The sequence below is a fragment of the Scleropages formosus genome, chromosome 13 (assembly GCF_900964775.1).
Source record: "Scleropages formosus chromosome 13, fSclFor1.1, whole genome shotgun sequence".
NCBI classification, from domain to species: domain Eukaryota; kingdom Metazoa; phylum Chordata; class Actinopteri; order Osteoglossiformes; family Osteoglossidae; genus Scleropages; species Scleropages formosus.
Window position 1 is genome coordinate 9,999,567 of NC_041818.1, and position 22,632 is coordinate 10,022,198.

The following is a 22,632-nucleotide window of genomic DNA, read 5'->3' on the forward strand; positions in this document are numbered from 1 at the left end:
ATCCTTCCTTATTTACCTCCCTAACTTATCTACTCGTGTTTTTTTTATTCTTTAATCTGCAGTGTGTGTATGTACAGTATGTAGTGTACTGTATGCTGGTACAACTGAGTAGAATTTCCCTTTGGCATTAATGAAGTTTCATTTATTCATATGTTCTGCAATTTCTGTCCATTTTTAGTTGAGCAAACAAGTTAGAGAAAAGACATCCACATAGAACAGGACAGTGGGACAGCCTTGATCCCAGGATTTCCTTAGTTTTTAACACAGGCCTTTGCTCTCACTCACTTGTATGAACCATTTGTGCTGGTCAGGGTGATCCGAAGCCTATCCTAGGATCAGGGTACACCCCGGATGGGACACAGTCCAACGCAGGGTAGCCACCTACACATGACACGACAGATAATTTCAAGCAGACAGTTCACCTAAACTGAATGCCTTTAGACTGTGGGAGGAAACATGCACAGACAGTAGGAGAACATGCAAACTCCACACAATCGGAGCTGGATTTGAACCTATGCCCAAACAGCCCACGCACTGTGAAGTGGCAATACTAACTGCTGCACCATTGTGGCACCTGCCCATTGCGGTTGGTGGTCAATACCGAGCTAATCAACAGTTCACATGTTTATGGGTTGAGTCAGGATTGAACAGGAGCTTGTAGAGCAATGAATTTTTACAATTTATAAATGCTACAGCCCAGAATTTCACAGAACCTAACCTGCAAATACATCACAGGCTGTCTCCATTATTAGGTCTTTATTGAGTGACTACTGGTAAAAGTCATTCACCATTTCCAATTGTGTCTATAAGTTGAGGAGCCAGGGTACAGTACATGTGTAACCTAAAAGCAACATCTTGTATTCAGACTGAGGGGTTGAGTGCCTAGTTCATTATGAAAACATTTCTCTTCTTGTAGTTTCTCACACTGTTGTCCCATAAAGTCCCTTGACTTGTCCTACTTGTCCAAAATTGTTTAAAACTAAAATTTGCCCCTCATCTGCTTCATCTTAAAACTAATAATTCCCCATTTTATGAATACCCCCTCCCATTTTTAAGACAAAGAATTACATACACCCTTTCTTATACCTACACCTTCTGTTTTAAAATTCACTTTTGTTTTTGTTGTATGATGCTTTTTGACATTTGCAAAATTAATAAATGTAAAAATCACTCATTTCCTAGTCACTATCCTCTCTTACTATACAAGTGAAGCCATGAAAATGTTGGAAATGTTGGAATTTTTATTGCCACCCCTTACACATTTGTCAATTTTAAATCCATTTTTGGGAAAAAAAAAAATCCTTTAGAATCCTTTTTAAACAATTTAGTCATGAAATAATTTCACAATTGAAATAATCTGTTATGAACAAATCGCATTACACTAAAACATAACATTGCTTTTGAAGACATCATTAAAACTTTAACACTGGCTCTAACATTTGCTGCAGTTCCATCTCAATAAGTACACATCTCAAAGCCACTGTTTTACATGTTTGAGGAGAAATGTTGAACTGTAAGACTAACAGAATCCAAAAGTCCTTATGGACTTCACAAGGAGTGGTGATTTAATTCACAGTCACATGATCACAATGAGGCCTCTCAGTCACTCCAGTCCCAGAGCACCTGCAGCTTTTAATGCCTCAAAGATGAATGGAATATGGCCATTTTTGTCCATAGTCAAGTTAGACATATGTAGAGCACATGACAATTTTCTCTAATATCATTATAGACCAGTGTTATACCCACGTTCCTAACTCATACATTTGGGCAAAAACTCAAGTTGGGACCAACATCTGTCCCAAAAACATAGAACAAGCACAGCAAACTGGAAGGCTCAAGAACTTTCTGTAATCAAGTATATCAAAATGAAACAAAAAACAAAACATGAAAGAAGACAAAAAAAAAAAAAAAAAAAAAACATTGCTGGTCAGAATAAATTTCACTACTGGTTTGGTCTTCCTGTAAGTGGACTGACTTCTAGGACAAGTCCTTTGTGAGCTTTGTTTAAAGATAGGTATGCGGTGTGCAGCCAGCACTGTCTCACATTGAACTGGATCTGACTACTAAACCCTTCAAATCTATTTAATTCATCTACTTCAATGATACCACAAGGGAAAATTTAGTTCTGCATTAACCTCTTACTGAACTGTACATTTTTGTAGATGTTAACTACTTTCTGGATTCATATGTTCCATGATTCAGCAAGCAAAATTATATAAAACCATTTTTGTAGGTCGTCTTCACTAAGGGGTTAGGCAGCAGCTCATAACCAGCCGTCCTCAGTAGTATTCAAAACTGGTCAAATAAAGTCTTAAAATTACCTTTTCGGTTTTCTCAATTGATTTAAATGTTCTTTGATCCTTCAAAACTATTAAATTCCGAGCTGAAATACATGGAATGGGATACGAAAATGTTTGGTTTTCCTTCTGTTTTAACAATTCTTCCCTCTAAAGGTGTTCCTACTCAGAGGAGATTTCTGAAGAAGGGGATCACATCGTGCAGGTTTTTCTGGAATTGTCGCTGTGTGTGTTTGTTAAAGTGTATGGTATCTTATGTGAACTCAAACCGAACACAATTTTCTTTTTTAAATCCACATTTAGAAATTGTCAGTTATCCGCAAACTGTTTCAATCCTGGGAAAAAGGTGTATGAAACACCCTGTATAATTCATAGAAATGTAGGGAACAAAGAGGCAGTCAGTGACCTTCTCTCATGTACCCCAATTTCTTTTTCTGTTCCCATACAGCATGTTGGATGTGTGTTACCCAGAATCTTATCTGTATGTGTGTGTATGTATGTTTCCTTTGTGTGCTGTGTCAGTGCAGTCTTGTCATGGTTGATCTGTGCCAGTGGGTTCCAGTGTCAGAGTTCTCCGACACCAGCTGTGAGCATAGCTGTTGGTGTCACTGCAGCAGGATGCTCCAGTCAGCCCCAACATTCATGCCTGGCTTCCGAAGGGTTAACACTGACATGGCCGTATCAAACTCAAAATCCAAAGATGACTCTGCACCATCTACGGAGAAGACAAAGTTGGTAATCACGTTCAGACATTTTAGATTAATAATTCATTTAAAATTATGAAATCAGATGTAAATTTCAATACCACAAAAACATCTCTATGGTCTAAGGAAAGACATGATGCAAGAAGGTGTGGGGAGTGCTTTACTGACCAGCCATCCTCAGAGTAACTTTGTTGGGCTTCTGTGCTCCCAGGATCACCACTCTCTCAATCCAGGAAGGCGTGGAGAACTGGGAATCAAGTGCAAGATTGCTGCAAGAGAGACAGAGAGAGAGAGTGAGCATCACAGACTTACACAACACCGATGGCAATTAAAAGGAAATGCTAGCCGAGAGTGAAATGAAACAAGGCATCAGACCGAGAGGTGAGTGTGTTGTTAGCGAAAGTCAGGCGCCTGTGGATGAACTTCTTCTCAGTCCTGTAGCTGAAAGTGTGCCCATCATCTATGTAGAGCTCTCCCTCTGCTGTCCTCTGCAATGATAGGATTTAAAGAAAAAACTAAATTTACACATCCACTGCTGCTCCACAATCATTTTAACAGCAGAAATCAAAATAGGAAACCATTACAACTAAGGTGTTTAGTATCATTCATACCGATGATCTAATTAAAGGGTTATAATTAATGTCCTTGTTTAATTAAAAAAAGAGATGACAGTTTTAAAAAAAAAAAAAAAAAAAAAAAAAAAAAAAAAGCCTGTCTGCTAGGGATACCTGGGGACTGAGGGCTACAATGAAGGTGTATGGGTCATTTTCCATGCAGGAGGAAGACCTTCGTATACGCAGCTTCTTGGGGATGATGGATCCACCATGCTGGAACACTGGGATCTGAACAGAGGGTGAAAAATAATCACAGTTCAGCAAGTGTCATGTCAGCCTTCAAATACCAGTGTAACAATACACTCCCTAGCTCACAGCTGAGTGCATGTTGTGTACAAACATGCTAAAAACGAGTTACTTTACAGTTTGAGAAATGTATGTTTGGGGGTGTGTAAGCTGATCTAAATTTTGTAGCAAAATAAATATACTGCAATTGCTGAGCTCAAGTAATAAGGTAAAAGTATCTTACAGAGCTGATTGTGACAGGAATGTAGAGGTTCTGGGCACCGTTGTGTTTCTGGAAGGTATGGACATCATACCATACCTGGGAGTTCAAAGGAGGCAATCATTACAATATGGGAAAGAAAACAAACAAACAAACAAAAAGTTGTGTCATACCTACAGCAAAGCAGGAGGAAAAAGAAAAGTGGAGGATGTCACTAACCTCTCCTTGACCTGGCAGGTATGCTGTGATCCCTCTTGCACCCTCCTCAGTCACAGGGTGGACTAACAAATCTCGCCCTGATATATGCACAGAGGACCTCATTAGTAAAACACAGCAGACTAAAGAATGCAGTTTAATACACTGAATACCATGCATGACAGGAAACGTACTACAATATTCGCTTTCTCTATTATTGAAGTTGATTGCTCCCCAAGAAAAGGTAGGAAAAGATTTAAAAAGTAAACTGAACACAATTTAACCTTTCGACTGAGATTTAACAAAATTAGGGGGGAAAATGTCACGTGCACATACTTTACAAAAATGTTTAGTGCAGATATAGGTACATGTGATATTTTGTTTATATCAGCTTTAGACATTCATCAATACCCGAAACACTCTACCAATTATTTTATTAGCAAGATTTCTGGAACCTTAACACTTTGACAACCAGTAAGAACTGAGTACAGAAGTGCTTTAGCACGTGAGCCCCTAAATGTTTTACGACCACTAACCCCTACATTGACCCAGAGTCCCCAAAGTGTCTTAACCCCTTCAGCGCTAACCTAGCAGGTACTGGTCATCCATAGCAAAAGTAGAAGCGTCACCAGGATACTCCACCCACAGAGGTCTATGACAAAAGAAGAGATGGAGAGAGGGGTGAGAACAATGTGAACAAGAAATGACATTGCAAAGAAACCACCAGGCAAAACCTTGTTGTATCATCCCTCACCTCATTATAGGCTGTCCAGTGAGGTAAGCATGGTAGAAGAGCTGATACCAGTAGGGAAGTAGGGCATAGCGCTGGAGGATCGCCTCACGGATCAGTGCAGTGTTCTCAGGCCCAAAGAGCCAGGGCTCACGCCGTGGGGTGTCCATGTGCGCGTGGGCCCGGAAGAAGGGCTGGTACGCACCAGCTTGGTACCAGCGCACCAGCAGCTCCGTGCTGGGGGACTTGAAGAAGCCACCAACGTCAGCTGAAGGCATGAGCACAACAGCAGGCGTTACACCCCATAAACACTTAATGCAAACTCGCAGATGTACGAGGCAGAGAGGACGGGACAAAGGACCTTCTTCTCAGGTCAGATATTCAGCACTCCTTTTCCATGGCAAAAAAACAAGTTTACACTGGTTCAATAAAACTGTTAGCCATACCACTGGGCCAGTGAAACTATTCAATCATTATTGACACTTACAAACAAAATTGTATAAATTGGTACTGAATGTCATGTGGATTTTTACATCTCTCACTTGCTAATAATTGTAAACCATTTAGTTCAAGTAATGGCAGTTGTATGAAGAAACATCTTTATTTTGAAAATTTAAATCATAACTGAAAAAAATACCTCATTTCCTAAACCTCCTAATTAATCCTGACAGTTAGATTCATCCCATAACTATCAGCAAGTGCTTGTCAGTTTCAGTCCACTTTCAACTTTTAGTTGAACACTTGAGCTTGAGAAGTTGCTCAAGCTCACCTCCACAGAAGGAGATCCCAACCAGGTTCAGGTTCAGGCACATGGGAATGGAGATCTTCAGGTGATCCCACTCTGCAGCATTGTCTCCTGTCCAAACCGCACCTGGGCATGAGATCACCAAAAAGGGGGCAAGACAAAGCAAAAGTACGTTAAACAGCTTGGCAAATTAATCTTGCTGAAGTCAGCCCTCTTCAGTTTTAAACCAGGTTAATCTAGTTTTCTAGAATTTTCACACTGTGGTAGAGACTGTGGGGCAGAAAACAGTGTAGCAGTTAGAAATTCCCAGGTTTGAATCAAACCATCTGCTGTAGTACTCTTGAGCAAGGTACTTACCTAGAATTTCTCCAGGAAAAATTACACAGCTTTATAAACGGGTAAAACATCGCAACTTAGCATACAACATTACATTGTAAGTCGCTTTGGAAAGAAAGGTCAGTTGAATGAATAAGAAAAACTGATGAAACAGAAAGGGAAAATTTTAACTACCCACCATAGCGCTGAGATCCAGCAAAGAAGGCCCTGGTGAGGACAAAGGGTCTCTCTTTGCCCTCCGAGCGCTGGATCAACCCCTCAGCAGTAGCCATTTGCTGATTAGACCACAGACAGAATTGGTCAAGCAAACATGGGGCAATGAAGACAACTGAAAAGAGCTTCCAGTTGTATGTTCTCAAAGCACCTTCCCTGTTTCTTACCACATAGAAACCATAGAGATTGTGGAGGTCTCGGTGCTCCCAGGCCCCATGGACAGCATCCTTGTGCATGGTCACTTCAGGCCCATTGAACACAGAGGGTTCGTTCATGTCATTCCAGGTGTACAGGTTCTCCGTGGAGCCCTTAAACACACGCCAGTGTGGCAAATGTCATTGCCACATTGCCAGAGCAAACACAGAACATGCCATGGGAAGGTGGGAATAACAAGCAGTATCAGTTAAAGAAAAGTCCACCTCTTCTTACCTCATACTGGTCATAGGCAAACATGCTGGCCCACCACGCTCTCGTGTCAGGCCTTATAAAGTCAGGGTAGCCAGCATTTCCTAAACACATAAACAGTTTCAGAGGAAAAGTACAAGTCAACATTTTGGTGCTTCTTTCATTTGCTTGACACGTGACAGCGACACCTGCAAACTTCTGGTAAAGATACACGCAGGTCATGTTCGAAAACATTAGAAGTCAGGTAGTGAGTTAAGGTAATTCCACCTGGTTAAGACTCCTCTACAGCACTACAAGAGTCCAATCGATAACCACATGAAATGCGTGGTTGTACTTTTAATAGCTGGTCACCGAGTTCAAAGAAGTAACTTTTTCCACACGGACTACAAGGTCTCTTCAGATTAATTTCATTGATATTTTTTTTCCCCATCCCAAGAAAAACGATAAGTAATGAAACTAATCTGAAGAAATGAAGGGGGTGAAAAAAGATTAAAAAATGAGGAGCCAGGAACCAGCTAAAATCCACCCTATACCTGGCCAGCACCAGCCTTCGTAGTCTGCGCCATCCTTGTTCTTCACGTACAAGTTCTTGGAGCGAAGCTCACTGTGGATTTTGTACCCACTGTCCACCTTGATGTGGGGGTCTACAATGGCCACCATCTAGACAAAAGGAAGGAAAGTGATGGGATGTAAAACATATGAAAGATGACTGGGAAAACAATGTGCAGAAGCATCCAAAGCTTTTATTGAGCACGCTCCAATCAGGGCATCCGTCCACAGACCTTCCGTCTTTTGTCCGTGAGGTCCTGCAACATCTCGAGGGGCTTGGGGAACTTGCTGGGATCCCAAGTGAAATATCGCTTGCCATCTGTGTGCTCAATGTCCAGCCAAATGAAGTCACAGGGGATGTCATGCTCATCAAAACCCTGGTTCACAGCGCGCACATCCTCCTGGTCATTATAGTTCCATCTGCACTGGTGGTACGCCAAAGCAGAGAGGGGTGGGAAGGACTGGGTGCCTGGACAGATCAGAGAACAAGCAATCATTTCTAGATGCTGCTGCCTGACTGACAGAACCCTCTAAATGAGAGAAAAGAATGACACAGCCACCTGTGAGGGAGGCATACTGGGTGAAGACATCAGCAGGCTTTGGCCCAAGCATAATGAACACATCAATGATGCCACTTTCTGAGATCCAGCGAATGTCTGTCTGGGGTGTCTCGCTGGCTCCCTGAACATAGTCCAGCATCTTTCCAAACACCGTCTTGCAGCAGAATGGTACATAGGGCAGCAGGGAGAGAGGAAGAGAAAACAAGAAGCTCAGCAACATCAAGATGTTAACTTTGTACTCCATACCTTCAAGTAAGGTGTCGGGCTCATTTAGAAGCAATACTTCATTCTTGTCACGTTCAGTTTCTTAATAAAAGAATTAGCCTTAATTTATACATTTATATCACTTTCTAACATTTACCATTTAGCAAAATACCCAGCCATATGTCTCCCTCACTTGAAACAAAACCCAAGGCAGCATGGAAAGGCAGAACAATGACATACACCTCCTCTGATGTGTGCCCTGAGAACGATTCCCTTCTACAAGCTGCAGAGTTCAGCTGACGATATTACAGTCTTGAAACCTGTTTAAACCTGGATCCCTGTACAGTCTTGTCTGGCTGTGGGCATCGCATGACGGGACGAGAACATTGCCTTGCCTAGTCCAAGTATCATGAGCCAATTTCTGTACTCTGGGCCTGATCAAAGGTAGCTAGTGCGGTACAACAGGTAGTTGAGCGCAGTTACGATTTCCAAAATGTGTCATTTTAAAGGCTACTTCACAATATCTGTGGTGATATTACTAGAGCTCTTGGGCTGCTGTCTTGCCATCTGAAGGTTCCAAGTTTAAATCTCAACTCCTGCTGTAGTACTTTTGGTTGAAGTTTCACCCTGAATTGCTGCAGTAAGAATATCCTGCTATGCAAACAGGTAAATAATTGTAATGTTGAATACTTAAAATAGAAAGTTACCTTGTTAACTAAAAGTTATAATCATTATTCTTTATTTGATGCCTTTATTCAAAGTAAATCGCACTGCTTAAATCCTTATTTGGACCGGAACCAATTTCATCTAGCATTCAATGGGTATATCAATATCCTGGCAGAAGAAAACACCTGCAGAAACTGTGGGTCTCACTCAGCTATGATTACCCAACACTGAAAATGGGTAATGTTACTAGATCTGGGGTTGCTGAAGGTAACAACAAGCCTAACTTTCCAAAAAACAAAGGACTCTTTCTTAGTCACAGACTTCTGGCTCCAGAGAAATTTATGAAACTTGCCAGACATACCTTCCCTGCAGTGTTGGAGCTGATGTCTACCCATGTCTCAGCAGCATTGAACCAGAAGATGCCCATGGTTCTCTGAGCGTTATGGGATAGGAGTACAGGCACTGCACCATATAGTGCCATAGGGTTGTATAGCTCATACTGGAACACATCCAGATTATATAGCCTATAGGGGTCCCCACCACTGAAAGGGGAAAAAGCAGAATCTCAATACAGAATATTTCTAGAAGGGGTTAATGTAATTTATGTAAATCAACACTGACAGGAAGCAACAAAGTGGCTAAAGATACTGGAAAAGAACTCACTCTGTGGACTTGAGTTTGAGGTTATCAGCATGCTCTGGGATGCCATACACATGCTCCACTCCAGGAAGGGAGAAATCCAAACTGATAGACGTGGGTCCTGTGTAGCCAAGCATGAGAGGAACAAGAGTACCACCATTATGTGACAGGCTTGGGAATTGTAATCTACAGTTTGTGGAACCTTGTAAACTCCAATGTTGCCACTGAGCTAAAAAAAGGTCCGTTTTCATTGAAACCGAATGGCCATCTAGGGTGAGATAGACTGTATAAACATATGTGATAAAATTAATGTCAGAAAGCATAAAGTGCTAAATCTGAACACTGTGCAATATGGGAACAGGACTCTACAATACGCTCTTCACCGATGACTGGAAAAGCCAGCCAGGCCGTACCATTGGGTTTGCTGTCAGTGTGTGACTTGAACGTCTCCTCCCACAAGCCTGGCTGATTATCATCCTCACTCCCTCCATCTGGTGCCTGGTGGGCAGACATTGGCAAAGAATTAAGGGAGAACAACTAAAGTTAGAAACAAGAGGAGAATAAAATGCATTTAGAAGCAAGTAAAAAGAACAAGCTGCACACGTTCTGTATCAATGGCAACAAGCCGTAGCCAAGAAAGATATCTGGAATAATGCCAGTAAGGTTTGGAGTGCTTCCCTTGAGCTTTAATCTTAAATCATCCTTCATTGACGTAAACAGTTAAAGAGCCATTTCAAGTCAGTAAGTACTTGAAGTTTAAATCACATTAAAGGCCAGAAAACAAAGAATAAAGCACACTGGCCACAACACCAGCATCAAAGAAGAGATACCCATGAGCATCACCCACCTTCTCCACTACAGGCTGCTCTGTAGTTGCAGCATCCTCCGTCTTCTCCGGTACCTCTGCCTGACTGATGGGTCACACACAGGGAGGCAACATGTGGTCGGCATCAAATTAATTTCACAACCAAAAAAAGTCTATATGTTATGCTAAACTTGCAACGAATGAATTTGAGATAAATAAAGTGGAAAAATTCTGCAAGAGTAGGCACTGGTCATCAAATCAGACAAACTATTTCAACTTGGGAGGGCAGCTGGTAGTGTAGTGGTTAGAACTGCTGCCTTTAGATCCAAACATTGTGGGTTTGAATCTCACCTCCAGCTCTAAACCCTTGAGCAAGGTACTTGCCTGGAATTGATCCAGTAAAATTACCCAGCTGCATAAATGGGTAAATAACTGTAAGTAGCCTAACACTGCCAGTCACCTTGGAGAAAAGCATCAGCTAAATGAATAATTGTAAATGTAATGTACATTAGAATATGGCGAAATCCAGTTGCTTGCACTTCTAAGCGGTTCCACGGCTACATTTGCCTACATTAACTGCAACTCCATCTGCATGTTGAAAAGCACTTTCACCGTTCTGCTCTGACAAGAGCGAAATCCCTTAATGAAGCGAATCAAAATGAGGACAAAAAAATTGAGAACATACCTGAATGCTTAAGTAACAGAAATCAAGAAAACTTACAGAGCCACTGTACATCTCAGAGTGTCATATGTTAATTATTTAGACAACTCTGACAATTAAAGGACGACAACAGGTGCTCAGTTTTGTATTACATTTGAATATTACCTAATTATTTTAACATGGCAATTTAAAGGTGATGAAGTGTAACCTAGTTACAAGATTGACTCCAGATTACACAAAGAGGCAAATGTTCAGTGAATTTACCTAGAGAAAATGCACTTGATTCTATCCCACGCCTTCCCAAATGTGCTACTTGTTTTATCAGAGAGAGTGTAGGGCATTTGGGTACGAGAGACAGAATTAAAGAAAGCGGAGGATAAAGAAAATGAAAACAAAGTGGTCACTCTCAGGTGACAATGTATTAAAGGCCCTGCAGAATTACTCCTGTACGTTCAAGGAGACATGAAATAACTTGTGAAAACCGAGTTGGACCTCACTTCAAAAACTTGGCTGCTCTGATTCACAAAAGTAAAATATAGAGACAGCATTATATTATTACGACAGCAGTACAGTCCTGTCCCAAGGCCTGATCACATTCTAATTGCAAGAATGGCACTGCTCTGGTGTTCCTCAACTAATATATACAATAGCAGGCTGGCCAAAACATTATCATCTAGAAACTCCTTTTGTGCAAGAAAGCACTTAAAATTGTCAGGAGTAAAGAGAAATAGCCCCTGTACCCTGTTATTTTAGGGCAACCCTAAAGAAAAGTGCATAGTATTACATAACTTCCATTTCAGTGCTTCAGTTAAATTTATATTCAGTCAAATTTATTCTCAGCTAAATTTATTTTTGGATTAAAACTGTATTACAAGCAAACCTATTTTAAGCCTAGATATTGGCTTACTTTTGTCTTTCTGGTGCGTTCTAAATACGTACAGGTGTAAATTGTAATAGGACAGGTACAAGGTAAAATGTACCCGTCTTGTAGATAACTAAACCCAAGAAACTAATGTCATGTGCATGAACATCTGTTCTATAGAGGAAAAAAAAAAAAACCTTGCAAAGCAAAACATTAAGAAACAAGCATTTTAGACCACAAATTCACATCTAAAAGAACTACAAAGTAAGGGGAGAACAATCGAGATACGACAGGCTACGAAAGCAATCGCTCAACGAGCTGTGCTCTGGTCATCCAGTCAAGATACTGGCAATTTACAATCAAATTACTTTATTTTGCTTGCAGCCGAGGTCTTTCTCTTACCCTGTGTGTCAAGAGAACTGAACTGGGACATAAAACTGAACGCATGTGAACTTCACATCTGTTACAGAGCAAAGTCAATGAATATTTTAAACAAAAAGCCTACGAATAGTTGTAAACATGCAGTATAATATTCATGAATATTGTTGTAAACAAATCATCAGTGATGTCAAAGAGTCCTGGGATATGCCCAAGAAAAGAATTACTAAAAATGTTGAGAAATGTGATAAAAGGATTTAATTTAAAAAAAAAAAAAAAAAAAGGTTAAACGTAAAAACATCAAATTCACTTTCAATGGTTCGATCACACTGTCCGTTTCCTTGCCCTGATCAAACCCATATATCCCCCAGTCACATCAGTGACTTACAGAAGCGGGAGAAGAGTCCGATCTATTATACAAGACAGAAAACTGTAGCGAGGACCCTTCTCCTGGACTACAGTGGCACAAACTGGACTGTAACTACAGGTTACTGACACCTGCTGGGGACAAAAAGCTCACTCTGATCTACCAATTCAAACGTGTGTTGGATTTTCATAAAACAATAACACAAACTACACAGATTAATGCTCTAGAAAGCTTCCATAACAGGAACAATCCATTACTGCGGACAACACGATGGCCCACTTTGAACACATCACACTGTGCTGTAATACATTATCATTGCTACTCTTATTACGTGCCTGATGTTTTTTTTTTTTATCCAACGCTCCATTTAGATTCATTATAACTACACTATATGAAACATTTAAACAGGTGGGCATTTCTACTGAAACAGTTAAAGGTAAATAAGTAGGGTTAGTGTATAAACCTCAGAAATCAGCTAAATTTTAAAAAAGTTACAATACAAACGCCCTTCGCTGTTCAGCTCAATGTGTGTGATGGTTAAGAGTCCAAGGCCCTGCTGAGATTGGATGGTCACAATGCAGCTCTCTCCAGCATAGGGGTAACTCACGTGTCCTTGCGCGGGCGCAGATGCTCAAAGGCCAACAGGCCACGCGAATTCAGGGACAGCAGCACCTGTGGACCCTCTACGATGTCCAGGCGGAAGGGCTGAGCGCTGACGATGAGCCGTCGCGCCTCATCTCCCAGTGAGAGAACAACACCGTTTTCATCCCGGGAGACCACCGAGAGGCTGTGCAGAGGGAAATGTTGTTACGATCATTTTCAATTACATCACTTTATTCAGAAGGTGAGCACTTTCGGTTGCGTTTTGCTGTAACGAACTAAGACGGCTGAAGAGATTTTACAAACTGAGCAGTGTCCCCGCTAGCCCTCTACGTGGTATAAAGGCTTCCCCAATCTTTAACCGAGCCCTGACCAATGCTTGGATCCGCACTTACGGTTCAGTGGGTGGGTCAGCAATGAGGACGTCGGGGACCTCAAAGCGCGGCTTGAGCGGCTTAAGCTCGTTTATCTTCACCCGGGTCATGTTGCCTTGCAGACGGTAGAGCTCCAGCAGCAAGTGCACCTGAAGGAAGGAGGGAACAAGAACCTGCGTTAGGGCGGACGTTATGGGCAAGGGGTAGTAAAGAAGAGGAAAAGGCACAGAACAAGATTCAATAAAGGAAGGGAGACAAACGGAATTTAAGTATTCCTCTTGCCAGAGCCAGTACACCAGCGGCGGTACCCAGCATGCTAGAGGATCCTTCGAGACTCACGATCACACCAACCTTGTTGTTATCATTGATGAGCTGCAGTGTGACCCGCGAGTCACTTAGTTCCAGAGTGTCCAGCAGGGCCCTGTACGGAGACTGGCCCGCCTTCATGGCCCTCTGACGCCTGGATTCGTGGACACACAGGGCGAAAGTGAAAACTATGTCTTCCCTACACCAGGTATTAAGGTTTACTTCAACTTGTGCTATGATAGCATGATGGAAAAGCAGGTAGCGGTACTGTCTTACAGCACCTGGGCTGTTTCAAGTTCAAGTTGCTGTAATTGTTTTTTTGTTTGTTTTTATCGTCATTCCTCTATATAACTTGTGTGCAGTGGAACGAAATGTCGTTTCTCCGGAGACCACGATGCAACACAGAACAGGAGTTTGGGCGTAGGTTTGACTCGGGACAACGTGCAGAGTTTACGCACGTTTCCTCCGGGTGCTCCAATTTCCTCCCACGGTCCAAAGTTCGTTGTGTTTCGGTTGGATAGGCGATTCTAATTTTCCCCTTACCATGTGACGTAATGCATGAATGCGAAACAGTGTTCGCCCTGTGATGGATCAGCACCCCAGCAAGGATGTACCCTGCCAAGCCTAATGCCATATGCTTCCAGTATATGTTCTGCAACAGTGACTTGTCCAAGTGAACGACAGTGAATAAATGCATGTATCAATGAATGAATGGAGGATTGAGCCGTTAACTAGTAATAGGATCTGGGGGGGAACTTTCACTAAACTATTGTTTTCTATTATTTGAAACCCTCAGCTCTTAAAGGTAACAAAAGACTGATCGATCCTTTCTACCACGTATTCGCTTGTTATCCCAATCGCAGTTCTTATGATGACAGATGACGAGATGTAACAATCCCTGTAAAGGAACACACGTTTCTTTGTGCTGAATGAGTACAAGTCCAACAGTGCCCATTTAAACTTAAAAGGAGTCTTAAAACCAGCATCTGGCGGTACAGGAATACCACAAAGCAGATCCCAAAACAAAACCAGCACGGACATATCAAACGAAAAGGACATGATCGGAGCTTTTACTTCAGGGGTCGTTTCTGAGGAACTAGTGTTTTGGGGCTATCGTTTTTAACTTTAATTCTACTGCAAATGTGGAAGCATCTTCCTCAAGAGCACGTTGGGTCAATATTCAGAAAAAGTGGTGGATACACATCCACCAGCAGTACTCACTTGCAGAAGGCGCTCTGCTCGCAGGTTTTAAAGTTGCCTCTGTCGACAGCCACGGCGACACCAAGGCAGAGGGCAAACCACCCCAGAGAGAGAGCCCCCATCCTGCACATCATCGCAGAGGGAGAAAGGACAGGCGTGAGCAGCAAGTCGAAGCTTCGAGAAACACTCGGACATGTCATACAAACCAGGACAAGAGTTTAGGAAAGCCTGCTGCCCCTGGTCAGTGTCAAATAGGGAAAAATGTGATTGCCTTTACGATCATCATACTCCAAAGTCACACCGGCTGCCTTAGTTTGCAGCAGGGGTACTTAAACCAAGCTGCGCGTACGATTTTCCAGCTGATCGTGAGAAAGATGCTGTGTAAACGCGCACACCACTACTACTAATATAAACTGGTGGGTCGGAGCTCAGCGCAGCGGCACTTTTTCCACTAACGTTTAAGCGCGCATCTCCAGAGAGCTGAGCTGAGCTGAGCAGAGCAGAGGCAGCCGCCCTGGGGACGATGTTGCCATCGGTTGATCCGCTCAGTTTCCAAGCGGGAGCTGCGCGCGCCGCCGCCGCCGCCACGAGGGGACAAAGGAGCGCGCGCGCGCGCGCGCGCCGCTCGGCTCAGAGGACGCGGATGCTCCGCGTGATGCAACATGGCGTAATGTGAATGATCTCGAGTAAACAGCTCCTCATGCAGACTGTCGCTGCGCTGCTGTCACGCAAGGTGCGCGGCGCTTGAAACGGAGCGACTGCGAAACCATTAATCATCATCATCATCATGCATCCGTTAATTAACCAAACTGAAATCATTAGGAAGCCAAGAACTCCCCCCCCCCCCCCAATCATCACATCAACTGTGCCCCTGCAGCGTTGCACTGTAGTGATTCACCTAGGTCCTATTAATGGTAAAACGAGCTCGAATCACTGTTCTGCAGGAACACCTCCGAGACGATCAAGCCCAGAGAGCAGACGTCAGAATGAATCCTACATGAAACCGCACAGCTAGTGAAATCGAAGTCTCATCATTCTCAACAGGATGCAGTTCCAGCCAGGCTAATATGCATGCAGTGGGTAGCGGACTAGTAGTAAGCGCTCAGCATCCGGCTTCAGCAGGTCCGACACCGTGACTGACTGACTGACTGATCGATCCGGTGCCCTGCCTCCGCTGCGCTGCCTGATGCTCGAGCTGGAGCTCGGTGAACACGGAAGCAGCAAAAATACGGCATCAGTGAAAATCGTACACATGAAAGAGATTGTTTTTATTATGCTTCAAACATTTAGTGTACTGCGATTGCAAATTATAACAAAATTAGCCTATGCTGATATGATCTGATTTGCGTACTATGAAAATCTGGCCATGCCATAGAGTCATACTAGTTAGCTATTCAAAACACTACTCCAATCATGAGTATTTAAATTAGACCCTAAAACTGCTCGAAGACTCCAAAGTAGGACTCCATAATTCATATTTGTTAAAAGAAAGCAATAAGTTGCGAAGGCTACATAAAGACCTGTGTTTCCTCAATCATAAAGGCTATTTTACCTCCCCGTGAAAGCAGCCATCTTGGTTCAGCTCGGATTATTTAGCCCGCCCCTTACTTCCTTTTGCCGGCACGGACACGTCAGCCACCTGTGATTGGTTACATTCAAGGCACGGGTTCGCGTATTGGTCCTTACTACGGAATAGAGGCTCGTGTACATTCAGCAGCAGCCTGTGATTAGTAACTTTAAAGGCAGGTCTTCCATTATTGGTTAAAACTGCCGGGTCGCCGTTTGCGTTGTTACCATAGAACGGCAAAATATTCCTCAGTTCATCGTAAGATCCGGGAACATGCAGTCCCCTCTAAAAAAAACAATTTTTTTTATTTTGTATTTTAATAGATTTCGTTTGTGAGTTTTAAATCGACATACTGCTGCTTTTACTTTTTGAGCTAATAACGTTCATTGTTCATATGACGTCACTCCCCTCCTCCTTGCCGGAAAATTTCATTTTTCTGCCATTCATTGTGTTTCACTAACAAATGCTCCATCTAATCAATCAATATTTCTCAACCTTTGTATACTGTTGTGGTCACTAATTAATTCTGACATTTTAAGACTGTCTCGGGTATTGTGACAAGTCTGGGTGCTTTAATAAAAATAAACCTTTACAGCGTTTGCTCCTACCACGTGTCATCTGTAAAACCTGTGTGTAATACGACTGTAATAATCATGGTGTCTGTATAGCCAGTCCTTCAGGTTTATGCTGTTATAGCCAACGGGCAGCAGGTAGTGTACTAGTTAAAGCACCTCCCTTTAGACCCAAAGTGCACAGGCTCAAACCCACCCTGCACCTGTAACACCCTTGAAGGAAGGTACTTACCCTAAATTGATCTAGTAAAACTTCCCAGCTGTGAGAATAGGCAAATAATTCTAAGATGCTTTGTTGAAAAGCAGCAGCTAAATGTATAACTGAGGTATTGATCACAATACTGGTTCAGCAGTTTCTTGTGACAATGGTACTCCTGTGACTCTGTCTTGCATGTTATTGATTAGAAAAGGTTTTGCATTTATTTATTGAATTTGCTAGTTGCTGCATGTAAGCGATGATAAAATCTGCAGTGGTTTGTGGATGGACAACTAGACAAGAAATAAACCAAGACTAGTAAAGGTGGTTTATAGAAGACCACACTCAGTAAGTTTGAAGTTTCTGTAACCCACGCACAGGCTGATACCACTTGTCCTGAGCAGGACTGCGGTGAACAGGAGCCCATCCCAGCAACACAGGGTGCGGGACGGACACACACACACCTTGGGAAAGATGCCAGTCCATCGCAAGGCACCCCAAGCAGGACTCGAACCCCAGACCCGCCAGAAAGTAGGACCTGGCCAAACCCGCTGTGCCACCGCATCCCCCTGCTGCTGTCACCCAATAAGTGTAAAATTAACATTCTTAAATTAGGCATTAAATTCTATAAATTATTTTATGGGAACCATTTTCAACAACCATTTAACAAAAGCTCTGAGCATAACTTCACATGTTCCTGCACTACCTTGGGGTTTTCCATTGCTCAAATTCTTCTCTCACATATGTGAAAAGTAGACAGAGGCTTTCCTGTGAAAATGCACCATGTGACAACATTTTTATAACTGAAAGACTACGTTTATATAAAAGAACAACAACACAGTGCTAACAAGGTGCTGTAGAGTGACCATTTGAGCATTTCATTCCTTGAGCAAATTGCTGACACAGAAACACACTGCAGCAGCCACGTATACATCCTATTTAAAGTATCACCCCTCACTTTAATTTATATTTAACATTGCTCTAAGAAGAGCTGAGAAGATCAGGAAAACAGTATTGCAGAGTTACAACAAAATACTTTATGAAGTCTTGTGAATAATGCACCATTGCCAAAAATATCTTGGAACACTTGTCAGTGTAATAGAAAACAATGATTTACAAGTGAAAAAAACTCAAAAATTGAAGAAAAAACATCACTGATTATACCAAACAGTTTGTAAGCATGTGACAGGTGGTCAGTAAGTGCCAGTCATGTAAATATTAGAAACACATTAAAAACACTGACTAAAAAACATTGAGTCAATATTGGCATACTATTCCAAGTAATGCATGTTTTGCTTACAAAATCTGACAAATATTTCTAAATTTACAGCTCATTTTGAAGCTCGGTTTTTAATGGAAAAAGAATAGGAAAAAAGTCGTTTTCAGCATTGTAACATGAACAGTGGTACTAATTACTAAATGTCCTTACCCTAAGAAAAAAAACTGCAGTGTGTTTTTGCTTCCCCGTCACCATGTCCCCCCAAGGTCCACCATTGTCATGTTAACTCCTTTGAGATCAGAGCTGAAAGCGCCAGCACAGGTGTCCCAGCTGGTCAATGTTCTTGTGCAGGACACTGTAAACAGGGGCAAGGTAACGTGACAGGTCTCCATCCCTGGAAAAGTCCCGATAGAACAAACCCTTCTCGGCACTGAAGGAAAACTTTTGTGGCATTGGGCTGTTTCCACGCATGTACTCCCACACTGCCAGAAGCAAGAGTCGTACCTCGAAGGGAGTCAGATATGGGAATATTTCATGAATATTGCTCAACACAGGGGGTAAGAGTTGTCCCTCTCCCATGCAGGACACTAACAGACAGGAGGCCTGAAGATGCCACGGTGAATCTAGGGCTGTCTGCTCCCTCGATGACTCCCAGTGGGCAAGGAGAGTGGCCAGCAGCCCCCGCAGGACTACTGAGCAGTAGCACAGAGCCGGACGACCAGCCGCGACCACACGAAGAAGGTGGAAGAGAACAGGGTTACCTTCAAAGCACCGACGGATATGGATATCTCTTTCCACAGTGGTCCTGGCATGCTCTTCCGGAGGCCAAACAAGTTCACCATTTGCCACGTCAGGACACACACTCTCGACCAGCGTTACAGCAATCACCTTAGCGGCTTCTGCGCTAATGGGAGCAGGTTCATCAGAGGGTAGACATCGAGAATTCCCACCACTAGTGCCATTACTACTATTCGTACCTCCACTGCTCGAGCTACAGCAGTGAACAGCAACGGCGAGCAGGGTTTGCAGGTTCTGAGTAACACGCTCAGGGTCTGAATGTGGGACAATGTGGGGTGTTTTCAGCCCCATCCCTATTACTCCAGCATGAAAAACAGACCACACGCTACCGGAGAAATTGACGGTTGTCCCAAACTTGCAGTTGATGTTGAGCAAAGATGTTCCTAAATCTGGGGTCAGAGATGGAGATGGGTGGTCCCCATCTTGATCTTCTCTCTGGCCTCCAAACAAATCAGCATTGCCTCTGTGCAGAGCACCCTCTACCAGCTGCTGTAGCACTGCTTTCAGCGTGAGTTGCGAAAAGGCAGCCAGACGAGACAAAAGCTGAATAGAGTAGCTCACTGAGTCTCCTCCATCTTTTCCACCATTTCCCCCAGCCCTCAACCTCAGAGCCAGAAAGAAATGTGCCACAGCAGCTCGAGAGATTACCAACAGTTCTGCTGGAGAGGCAGCCCGTGATAACTGGCTACAAGACAAGAGGCGGGCAGCCGCTTGAGACACTGCTGGGTTTCCATGAAGAAGAAGGGGGCAGAAGTCATGCAGGTGTGATGAGACGGCCACACCAACCTGAGCCGCCATGGAAGACTGGACTCCTGAGGCTCCTCTGTTTTCCTCTTCATTGTTTTGTATGACGGACGCAAGGTTGTTGAGAAGCTGCGCGAGTTCTTTGCTCCCAAGGTTCTGGGTGTGGATCTGTGCTACACAACGCATCACAGCAGCTGGAAGAAGCCCGGGCAAACAGATGGAGAGTGGGGCGTGCAGCTGCGAAGACAGGGCTAACTCCTCTGGGGTCCTGGCCAGAGTGAGAAGTTGGCACAGGGCTTCTGTGGCCACACTGGGACCTCCATACACTGACAACAGGCAGAGGAGCTGATGCAGCCAGAGGTGCCGCTTCCGCTCAAGCTTGAGAGTCTCGGCACAAAGCTCCCCCACATGCCCCCGCAGCTCTTCGAGGAAAGGAATGACACGAGGCGGAGACAAAAAGGTGGAGGTAGATGAAGATGAAGGGGGGTAGATATCATCACCATCTGGACGGTTATAGACAAGCTTATGAAGGTGTAGCAGGAGTAGCTGGAGCAGGCGGTCGCAGGACTCTCTGATGCCTTCCTGCGGGGCAGATGCAGGGCCTGACATAATGACCGAGGCTGGAGTTGCAGTGTCCACCAGGAAGCGCAGCACACGTGGCCCACCTGCAGGGTTCTGGCTGATCAAATGCACAGCAAGGCTCACCATGTTGTCAATCTCCTCACGCGGTAGAACCTGGAACTGCTCCTGGAGCTGGAGCAGCACAGGAGGTCGCAGACAGTCGACAAGCTCAGCGGAAACCGCGCCTAGCAGGGTTGGAGACAGCGCTGCCAGCTGCAGCAGAAAGGGTACCGTGGCACGGCGGAGCTGGGGAGAACTCTCCCGGACTGCAACTCCTGAGGGGGGCTGGGCAGAGGTAAGGCTCTCCTGGAACATCCGCAGCAACTCCTTTTTTATGCTGTCTGCATGGCGTGACGCTAGGTGTCCCAAGATCCCTACTACAGACCCAATTTTGGGAACGCAACTTTTCTCTGTCGCACAAAGCATCAGTGAGCTCTGCTGATTTGGCATTTCAGGAGAAGCAGCCCCCTGATAGCCGTGAGCACAGAAGTCCTTCAGGCCGCAGGCCAGAACACGGCTTATAATGGTGCCTGGGAACGAAGAACCAATGTGGGCAACCACCCAGTCAAAGTGCGGGGAGTGCTGCACCGAGGTGTCCAGAAGAGCGTCAACGCAAGCATCAGGGCACCATGCCAGCATGGCTGCCAGGCACTGGGAATAGTTTTCCATGAGGGACCGTGTAGCTGTGCAAGACATCCACAACTGCAGCAGCTCATTGAGGCTGGAGGAGTGGGGAGCCCCACGTCGGCCCGCGTGCTTGCTACTCAACTGGCCCAAGAGATCCACTGCCCAGCTGGACACCAGAGGAGCCCATGCTTTAGGGTTGAGACGTATGAACTCAGAGAGGACCCCATGGATCTCCTCAATTACATCCTCTAAGCTCAAGCTTCCGCTGCCACCAGCTCCACCACCGTCACCCTCCCCTTCCAGGTCTTGAAGGAAGGCCAGCACATATTCGTCATACACCCCTCTCAGGTGCTCCAGGGCAGCCCCGCGACACGCGGGCACAGTGCGCAGCAGGCGGACCGCACAACGAGCGTGGTCCCGTACGCTTAGTTTCCGCCCCTGCGCCTGGTCCACACCGCTGATGAACGCCTTTATCTCCAAGGCCAGCTCCTGGGGGCTGAGAGAGGAAATGCGCAATGACACAGGGTAGGGAAATGGTGAGGAAATGAGAAGAGAAGAGGAGGGGGAAAAGACAGAGTGCACAAATGTGGAAGTCAAGTTAAAGAAAAATAAGGGACACCAGGCAAACAGGACAAGTCACGTGGGAACTGTGTGATACGTTAACCAGAACCACCATTAATCCGGTAGACTATTTAGTATTAACGGATAAACGTACTAAAGCCGGCTCAGTAACATTTATTAAATTAATAAGAGGGCAGATACTATTAAGTCAAATTAATACATTATTTTTCTCCCAGAAACAGGGATCGAGGCGAGTCATTTCCAAAAACTAGGAGGCAAATTTGACATTTTTGAGACGTGCTGTGTATGAATACAACCGTTCTTTGAGAAGATGTTATGTGACGTATCCAGACTACTTTTTTTTTTTTTTTTTTTCTCGTAGTTAGCAGAGCTGGAGCGGCGGCTACCTGAGAGAGCTCTGAGGCGCCTGAGGAGACTGCATGGCCGAGAGCGGAGCTCCGTCAAACACGGCCGACATCGTTCGACTCGCTTCAAAAATAAAACATTCAAACTACTCGGTAGGCAGACCGATACAACTGCAACACACTAAAAGCTCCGTATTAACGGTACATATAACACTCCCCCCCTAAGGGCTATATATACATAGAAGCAATCTTTACTCGCGAATATAATTCCTATTATATTTTCCGACTGTTCACTACCGTAACGCCGCATTTAGGTGTAACACTTTAAAGACTCCGTTCGGAAACCGTGTCGACCGTCTACGAGGTTCCTGTCCGTGTGGGTGGTAGTACAGTATTAAAATGAATTTAGTGTAAAAATAGCATGAATTGTAGAACTTAGAGTGCAAATAAAAGTCACAAATACGCAGTTACATTTAAAAGTTTGCATAGTTAAAGTGAAAAAATATA

At 44.0% G+C, this 22,632-nt stretch overlaps 2 protein-coding genes across 2 annotated transcripts; both read right to left on the bottom strand.

Annotated features, from left to right (window-relative positions):
* Positions 1-1,251: 1,251 nt before the first annotated feature.
* On the bottom strand, positions 1,252-16,458 carry ganabb (glucosidase II alpha subunit b). Its single transcript, XM_018737455.2, has 24 exons — positions 16,408-16,458; positions 14,877-14,978; positions 13,701-13,809; positions 13,371-13,498; positions 12,983-13,162; positions 10,150-10,213; positions 9,716-9,800; positions 9,327-9,423; positions 9,025-9,205; positions 7,794-7,947; positions 7,467-7,702; positions 7,218-7,344; positions 6,709-6,788; positions 6,447-6,587; positions 6,245-6,341; positions 5,755-5,856; positions 5,010-5,253; positions 4,843-4,907; positions 4,280-4,356; positions 4,085-4,159; positions 3,730-3,843; positions 3,377-3,489; positions 3,170-3,270; positions 1,252-3,012 (listed from the first exon to the last, which is right to left on the bottom strand). The coding sequence occupies exons 1-24, from the start codon at positions 16,425-16,427 to the stop codon at positions 2,903-2,905; spliced, it is 2,802 nt and encodes a 933-aa protein (XP_018592971.2). The 5' UTR covers positions 16,428-16,458; the 3' UTR covers positions 1,252-2,902.
* Positions 16,459-18,191: 1,733 nt separating this feature from the next.
* On the bottom strand, positions 18,192-22,423 carry ints5 (integrator complex subunit 5). The gene is made up of 2 exons (XM_018737062.2): positions 22,168-22,423; positions 18,192-21,695 (listed from the first exon to the last, which is right to left on the bottom strand). The coding sequence occupies exons 1-2, from the start codon at positions 22,236-22,238 to the stop codon at positions 18,707-18,709; spliced, it is 3,060 nt and encodes a 1,019-aa protein (XP_018592578.1). The 5' UTR covers positions 22,239-22,423; the 3' UTR covers positions 18,192-18,706.
* Positions 22,424-22,632: the final 209 nt, after the last annotated feature.

Excerpts from the sequence above, each read along its gene's own strand:
- ganabb (XM_018737455.2), bottom strand. The coding sequence starts at position 16,427 with ATGGCTGCTTTCACGGGGAG. Across the intron at positions 7,703-7,793 it reads CCAGTATGCCTCCCTCACAG|GCACCCAGTCCTTCCCACCC; the intron begins GTGGCTGTGTCA and ends TGATCTGTCCAG. Across the intron at positions 5,857-6,244 it reads TGCTGGATCTCAGCGCTATG|GTGCGGTTTGGACAGGAGAC; the intron begins GTGGGTAGTTAA and ends TCTCATGCCCAG.
- ints5 (XM_018737062.2), bottom strand. The coding sequence starts at position 22,238 with ATGTCGGCCGTGTTTGACGGAGCTCCGCTCTCGGCCATGCAGTCTCCT. Across the intron at positions 21,696-22,167 it reads GCGCCTCAGAGCTCTCTCAG|CCCCCAGGAGCTGGCCTTGG; the intron begins GTAGCCGCCGCT and ends TTCCTCTCTCAG.